Source organism: Ruditapes philippinarum, unplaced genomic scaffold (assembly GCF_026571515.1).
Source record: "Ruditapes philippinarum isolate M1 unplaced genomic scaffold, ASM2657151v2 ctg15691_1_1_1_1, whole genome shotgun sequence".
In the NCBI taxonomy this organism is placed as follows: Eukaryota; Metazoa; Mollusca; class Bivalvia; order Venerida; family Veneridae; genus Ruditapes; species Ruditapes philippinarum.
In genome coordinates, this window is record NW_026861382.1 from 11,806 (window position 1) to 20,783 (window position 8,978).

General features: G+C 30.3%; 1 protein-coding gene across 1 annotated transcript; it reads right to left on the minus strand.

Annotated features, from left to right (window-relative positions):
* Window positions 1-986: 986 nt before the first annotated feature.
* LOC132715435 (apoptosis regulator BAX-like) lies at window positions 987-8,359 on the minus strand (the record flags this gene model as incomplete). The annotated part of the gene is given in 4 exon segments (XM_060698439.1): window positions 987-3,900; window positions 6,159-6,257; window positions 7,721-7,856; window positions 8,275-8,359. Coding segments are annotated over 4 exon segments (431 nt in total), but the record flags the coding sequence as incomplete, so codon positions are not given.
* Window positions 8,360-8,978: the final 619 nt, after the last annotated feature.

The following is an 8,978-nucleotide window of genomic DNA, read 5'->3' on the forward strand; positions in this document are numbered from 1 at the left end:
ATAAGAAAAAAAACTTAAAAGCCTTAAACTAATTTCCTATTTTTCTAGTTTTATATAAGCTTCTATTTATGTCAAGAACAACATCTGAGATATAAGGAAGTAAATAGGTTCGTGGTATGCCAGGCATCATATGTGGCTGAAATACAGTTTCTACCAATAAGGATTTTCTCCACGTACAAAGATATTTTTTTATGTTTCACTATTTCAGGAAGCATATGTGAATATCGAACCATTCACTTCAGTTCAATATTCATCACTATTCTTATCCAGGGCATTAGCTCCCCGTCCAATATTGTTTGGCAGCTGTGTACTCGTCCAATAGAATTCAGTTATACAATACCTCTTATTATTTCACACCACCAAATTTTGACAGAAATTTGTAACTGAAGTACGGTAAAGATATGACATGAACCTTTTTACTATGAAAATGAAAACGATGCTACACGAAGTACAATAGTGACTTGATACTGATTTTCCGGACTCGGAAGATGAAAACGCGGCCAGATGGTGTACAATTGATTTGAAATGGAATTTTTGGACTGGTAAAACGAAAACAACGCTAAACTGATAAGATTGAATCCAGTTATGATTTATATTGGGAGATCACCTGGTGCAAATGCTGAAAGTTCATTGAAACGTGAAAATATTGTCCAAAATTACTCTTAACAACTAAAATCCGTTTTAAACAAATTAAAACTATATAAAATACTGGTAACTGTGTAGAACACTTTGCTTCGAGCAATTATATTAAGTTATAATTGTCATCTTCTGTTTCAAGACGTTTCGTAAGAACTTAATCTTTAAGTTGAAAAGACCACATACTAGGTGCACATTATAACCACCAACTTTATATAAGCTTATTTATGTTTTCTCGAAAATTCCAGTTTTCTGGAAAATTTGTTCATACATTTACAACAGAGCAAGATAATTATGTAACTGATCTTGACATGGTATAAAGATATCTAATAATAAGACGAAGACATGTATAGAATTTCCCATTTAATGGAATATATCATGATTTACATTTACACATGAAATATCTATGATTTAAACATGTTTTGTACAAAACTACCTTTATAATAAAGATAAACAATCAAGAAGGACTCATAAAAACAATACATCAAGTATTTGTCACTGAATCTCTATCATATGTTTCAACTATTATTGTAACATCAACATGGCATTTTAAGAGTTTTAAAAACAGTACTAGTGTATCATACACCATGTTTCTGAACATTGTTATCATTAAAATGCACCAGAGTAGTAATAAGTTTTATCAATTAATATCTGTAATAAAAATGTGAGCTAAATAATGAAAAGATAAATTCACCATTACGGAGTGGTATTTATTTTTTTTAACAATTAAACAAACAACTTCTACATGTATTAATATCTTGTGAAATACTAAGATGTTTATTATATTGAATATCATGGCAAATATCATTTACCAAAGAAGTATAGTGATCTAATAATAATCAATAAGCAGATCAGTTATAATGTATATACAAGTTTATATTGTCATTTAGGATTTAGGGGGATTGTGCCAGAATATGGAATATATCACTTAAATCACTTATCAATTAAATCAATGAGAGTATTGAGTATGCCGAGTATGTCAACTACCTACTTAAGTTATTATCTACCTACTTAAGTTGTTAACTACCTACTTAAGTTGTTAACTACCTACTTAAGTTGTTAATGATCCTGTAACACAATTTTTTATGGTTTAAATCATAAATATGATGCTCAAATTAAGATTTATCAATATTGTAGGTTCCAAAAAGCATCATTTATAAATATATTACCGAATTTAACATTTCATGTAAATAAAGGGAGGTAATACAAAATCTATTTTCTATTAAGATTAAGTCAAATTCTACAATAAGAAAAGAATGCATATATTTTAATGATTACATATAATGTGCACAAATATTTGCAGTACATATTTTACATATTCTTCGATGTTTAAAAATTGTTTTATAAGCATAATTATATACATAATTATAATTTCACTTAAGTGTGGTATGCAACCTCAATTATAACATACAGGATCTTTAACTACCTACTTAAGAAGTTAACTACCTATTTAAGTTTGTAACTACCCACTTAAGTTAATAATACCTATTTAAGTTGTTAATTACCTACTTAAGTTGTTAACTATCTACTTAAGTTCTGATATCATATGCCCTTAAACTTTTACAGGTTTAAGTTTTATACACAAAACTGTATTGTATTTTGTCAATTAAACTAGCTACTCAGTAAAAAGGGGGTTTAACCCTCCTAACACTGCAAATAAAGCTAAATGACTAACTGGTATGTAATCAACCATGAGTCCAAATGATATCTTAACATTGCACAATATTACACTTAATACAACAAATTTTCTTTGAAATAAAACAAACAACAAAATTGTTTAAAATTCAGTGATAATTGCACAGTTATGATAAGTTGGTTAGTATAAAATATTTTACTGAAAGAGGTACATCTAACATCTTTTTGAAAACATAAAATCTATAATTTTAAAGTGCCATGCAATGTTATCCTGGCAATACACGTTTAGAAGTGTGCATCGTGAATTTACAAAAAAAATATATGTATGCCTTTTATAAACTGGTACCTTTGATTAAGTTTCTATACTTTCTTTAATAATGGTAAAATGTATATAAAACTTCTCTTGATACATCTGTTATAGAAATTAACAATCTACAACAAGATATTACATCTTCTTAGGAAAAATAATTCAAAATTTTAATGTAGAACATCAGAAATATAACAATTTTTAACATGGTACATTACATAAAACTATATACTACAGAGTTTTTGTTGTTTTTGTTTTTTTTTTGCTTAGAAGTAATTTCATTCTATCTTGAATCAATCTTTATTACACAATAAATTACGCTACTAAGTATTTTCATTTAAAAGTTCAGGCCAGTATGACCCAGCATGAACTACAACCCTAAAATATAGTACTTTTTTTTAACAGCAAAAAATCAGCGACTAAAATAAGCTCCCTGAACACTGCTTTACAACAAGGAAAATTTGTCGATGTGACATGAACTCAATTAATCAAAAGTATAGTTCAATGGAAAATGCAAAGTACCAAGTCAGTAAATGAAGTTCCTATTGGAAACAGATGTGTGATGGATGAATGGAAGAAAGGAAGTACATTATTATTACATACTGGCAACTTTATGCTCCAATGAAACAATATCTAGGAGCCAAAAATGTTTGAGCGTTAAGAGGGTTAACTTGTAAGTAGGTTTGAATATATAGCTGAAGAATCAAGTATACAGCCTACAACAGTTTTCTGATACCCCTTTCAATATCATAGACTTCTAAAAATAATCTCTCATATAAAATAGTACAGGTAGATGTTCAAGCTATCTAATATGAAATTTACACTTTATTATTTCGATTAATTTCCATCTTGCTCATCCTTCAAAAATGTTGATTTACTGAATCACAACTCAAATCTTTTGACCAGTGGGTGGGATTACTAGTATTTAAATTATTCTATATGGCAAAAATGCAATTTATTTTTAAACTTGAGCAAGAAACTTTATATTCATTGCTTAGTACTGGTTTGTTAAAAAGTGTTTCATTAAGCTTATAGCTTCCAACAATATCAAACTAAAATAAATTTGTAAAAACTATCTAAAATTGTTGAAAATCACAGGAATTAATGTCAGTTGTTGAATTTTTCAGTTTGTCCTGTATCTGTAAAGCAACAGTCTTAAAGGATGAGATAATTGGTCACAAATTATCCTAATAGTCTATGTACATGTAATGTTAATGACCCCAGACATTGTACGCAACTATAGCCCCTGCTACAGCAAATCCTCCAACAAATATCCCTGTCGCCTGCCAACCTGGTGTTCCAAAATATTCTACAATCATTTCCTGAAAATATACAAAATAATTATTATATTCTATAACTGAAATCAATAAACTAAGTATTTTATAAACAACAATCTTGCTGTGACACATCTTTAGTTTCACTTTTAAATTAAGTGAATCCATGATAGATATATATATCTAAACCTTAACCTGCTGGGACCAATATGATCAGCTTTTGCCACAAGCATAGGGCCAGGTCAGCCTGCACATACATACAGTCTGACCTGATTCTATACTGTCAGCTGACTAGCATATGACAAGGGTCCCACTCTTTGACATCTTGAACATTTTAGGACTTTTCCAGGACTTATCTAGGACCTTATTTCAAATTTTAAGGACTTTTTTACAAGATTAAATTTAAAGTTATTTGGGTTTTTTTTGTCCTATGTATATGTTCATGGCAATCTTTTGAACAACATTTATTTTAATTACACCTTTTCAACATAATACATATAGTTCATGAAGTAAATCTACATCTATCTAAGAAATACATTTAGTGTCTATAATTATTGAAATGTGCTTTATAACATCTACTGTTTTTGAGGTTTTCATTGTACTTTTATCTCACCTGACATTTGACCTCAGACTACTTATGCTTCATGGAATGTTAGCAACGCATCACATTGAATATTCTATGATTAAAGCCCTTTGAACACATCTGCAGATGTTTCTAAATTCAAAATTTCACACTTTCATGTTTAAATGTTATGTTCTACTTTAGCTGGTGCTATGGGGGTACACTTTCCAGTACCATACATGAACAAGCTCAATCAAACAGAGTCTACAACATTTTCAATTTTGCCATTTTAAACATTTTTAGGGATTCCAATTTTTCTATTTCAATGACAAATCTTTTTGCTTTATACAATAATTTTTTAAACCATCTGACTAGTACAAAATATGGTGTGGCCAATTGGCCATGCTCTGCCATTGACAATATTTCGTGTATGTGATACCACTGTTTAGTTTATATTGATTTACTTTTGGCTTTTAAGCATGATTGTGAGAAATTAGGATAACATTTCTTGCCCAAAGAAACAACCAAGCCTGTAGGTTTTCATCTTTTGTATGTGCTTTGAACACTTGACGTCCATTTGTTACTTTCTCAAAAGATTTTCCAAACACAACCCACATAGCAACAAGGAAGTAAATGTTGTTTTTTTTTCCTTTAAAAATTGCTTTAAAAAATTATGGTATATTTTCATGATGAAAATAATAGATTTCTATCAATACCAAATGAAAAGCAACATGAAAAGTATAGATTTGGCTAAAATATAAATGAAGTTACCTAGCAACGGTTTAAAGAAAACACAGTGCACTTGAAATAGGAATTTCCCCCTAGTGCTTTAATTATATATATTTTATTTGTAATTTAGAGTGCATTCTAGTATAATATTACATGGTTTACAATTCAAATGAGCTGAAATCTGATACCAAAGGTAATATTCTTGGATATCAAAGCATTAGAATCATACGTAATGCAGTATTAAGTAATAATAACACACTGTATCTGTATTACACTCCTAACTTGATTATACAGAGATAAATGACAGAATTATATGTAATTACATTAAATGGAGAAGTAATTTCATTATCATTATTTAAACTATTGATATTCCCCGTTCTCAAAACTGCACTTACATTGCAGCATAAAGTACTCAGACCCGAAGCCTTTATCATAAACAAACTCATGTTAAATGTATCAGAATTAGAATGTTTTTTTGTTATTTTGCTTTCTTTTGCTGCCTCTGTTAAGGTTCCACAACTTTATTTGTGAAGGTGGACCTCAGGTGTCCCTCTCTACCTTATTACAGGAACCAGCAGGTTAAGCATGTACAGGCTATTCAAGTAGAACCGTTAACCTGACGTAAGCTTGCTTAATAACTTTCTCACATGAAAGAAACTAAAGTTCATAAAAGATTCTAAGTTTTGTTTGTTTGTCTTGGGTTTTACGTCACATCGACACAGTGTAGGTCATATCGCGACGTTCCAGCTTTACTGGTGGAGGAAGACCTCAGGTGCCCTTCCGTGCATTATTTCAGGCACGAACGGGCACCTGAGTAGAACCACCGACGTTCCGTAAGCTAGCTGGATAGCTTCCTCACATGAAAGAATCCAAAGTCCCTGTCCGGATTCGAACCCACAGTGGTGAGGGGCAAGTGGTTTGAAGTCAACGACCTTAACCACTCGGCCACGGACGCCCCAAGATTCTAAGTAACAGTAATGAGGGGCAAGAGACTGAATTAAAAACATATACATACCCAGCCGCCTCTCTCTATAATCCAAGGTGCTACTTGATCTACTATAAAGTTTATAACCCAATTTATTATGGCTTTAATTAATGGAATTTTGTCTAGGGCCTGAAACGATAAAATACATTTTCAATTATTTACTCAGTCAGTACATATGATAACTTATCAAAAACACATATTCAACAATTAAATTCATATTAAAGTTAAGATGACTCTTTTATGTTTCTTAAGGATATGTTATACAATGCTGTGATACAAAATGTGCTTTCTATCTATCAGTACATGTAAAACATGCTTTTCAGGAATAATTCATGAGACAAATGCTTCATAGACTATGCCAGATTAACCTTATCATTCCAACTTTATTTCATATATAGCTGATTTCTGACCAAACATATGACATTACATTATTACATAAATATCTAAAAGTAATAATGGGCAAAATAAACCATGAAAATAATGCCTGAAACTGGTAGATTGTCCGGGTTTTTTTTATAAGATTGAAGAGATGTACAGAAATTGCATGTTACTGTATAAATTTTTATTATACTAGTCTAAGGGAAATAACTCTGATTGGCAACGATGGCTTAACTGTTATAAGGAAAGAATGTTACTTTTAGGAATAGGTACTGTATATCAAACGCATCAAAAAACACAATAAAAACAAGACCATTTTTTACATAAATATGTCATACATGCTTAATTAAACATATAATACAATAGTTCTTTTAAAAAATTCCAATAAGTAATAAACAATCAAACCTGCTAGACTACAGTTCTTACAAACTAGTAAATAGGAAAAACACAACTTACAGGACAGTAATTCACAAATACATTGTTGTTAATTTCAAATACATTGAAAAAACATGATTTGAAAAACTTTCAAAAAATAACATCAAAAACACAACAGTGGAAGTATGCTTTGAAAATGTTAAATCAAACAGTTCTGAAATCAGTGTAGAATTACCACAGATAGTTATAAGGAGTGATATTTCTTTTGAAATAATTTTGCTGCCTTATTTAATTTGGAAAGCTATGTGCTATATAGTGACATTTCTCTGTGCTTAACAATGGCATTATAGATTTCAGTAATCAAGTGACTAAATTAGAGTAATAATGTTAAAACTTTGCACACTCAAAAAGTTTCCTTGCCACTAAATTTCTTTTCTTCTTTTTTTTCTTTTTTTTTTTTTTTTTTTGGGGGGGGGGGGGGATAAGTATTTCCTATCAAGTAATCATCTAGCTTTTCATTTTTGATCCATTTAAAACCTGTGGCAATTCTTTAACCTTACCATTGCTAAAGTCTACAAAAATAGTTTAAAGTTTTCTTGAATACAAAGAAAAAATATGGCTGATGACAAACTATCACCATCAGTCTGTGTTCTGTATATCAAAAAAAATTCTTAAAAAAATCTACAACAAAAATATTTTTAAACAATTATTATAAAGAAAATATCTTTGTTACCAATTTACAATACAGATATTACAAAGAGGTAAGTTATATATTATAAACAGTTACAAAAAAGTCAGAATGTTATGTAGGACATGAAAGTAATGATAAACATACTTACTTTTAACGCCATTTTATAGCCAAAATAAAACAAGGTTGCAACTCTACCCCAGCTTATGATACCATCACGGAAGAAATCATTGGCAACATTAAAGAATGTCTGTTGAGGAGCATCTGGAGGCACTTTGGATATGATTCTAAACAAATGTATATATAATATATATATAAATTATCTTCCAAATCAAAATCTATTTAATGCATGCATGTTGAAAAAGCAAATTTGATGCATTTGTTAAATACAAATTACCATATTCTGAATATTTTAGTTAATTTACAACAATGAAAGTTATGGTGAAATATTTATTTCAAAATGAAGTTCTTAACCTTCAATATCCTATGGAATGAAGAAGTCTTGGTGTACCAAGTTGTGTATATTTTAGTCATGAAATAACAGTAAATTGTGAAGAAAAACAGCCTAATTATTACTCTTGAAAATTACTTTAGGACCATTTTGAGAAAGAAAAATATGCATATGTTTTCCATTACGGAAATTTTTTTAGCCAACTGGACCTTTCTAAAGAAGGAAAACACTTCTGATACTTGATATTTTATCACCTTTGTATTCGCTGGTCCTGATCTAGTTCATCTGCTATACATCTTAAAGCACGTGCTATCTCTCTCATATGTTCTAATGGGGGTCCTAAAATAAAAATAACCATATATATACATTCAATTATTGCAAAACATATTATTTTCTAATTAAAAAATTCTCATTTTTTTCTCTATGTTTTGTAATTTATAGGCATGGTTTTTTATTACCAAAGCTAAAACCCTTGAAACAAACAATAGCTGTGTTTGCAGTAACATAATGTCAGATCAACTATTATTCTAATATATTGAGAGACCATTCAGAACATAAAACTGTAAAAATTATAAAGGACTCACATCATTATTTCTTCAACAATTTAGTGATTAATTGTTAAGTAAAAATCTCATACTTTCAACTAACAAAAGTCAGACACTAAAAGTGACTAATATATATTGTAGAATAGATTCAAAACTGGAATTCAGGCTAGTAAATTCAAAATCTTCAAATTCATTGACTGTGAGGGTATTCCTGGCATGCCAATACTGACCAGAGGGTCTTCCTGGCATGCCAATACTGACCTAAGGGTGTTCCTGGCACATCAATACTGACTTGGGGGTGTTTCCGGCACATGGATACTGACCTGAGGGTGTTTCTGGCACGCCAATACTGACCCAAGGGTGTTTCTTGCATGCCAATACTGATCTGAGGGCGTTCCTGGCACGCCAATAAT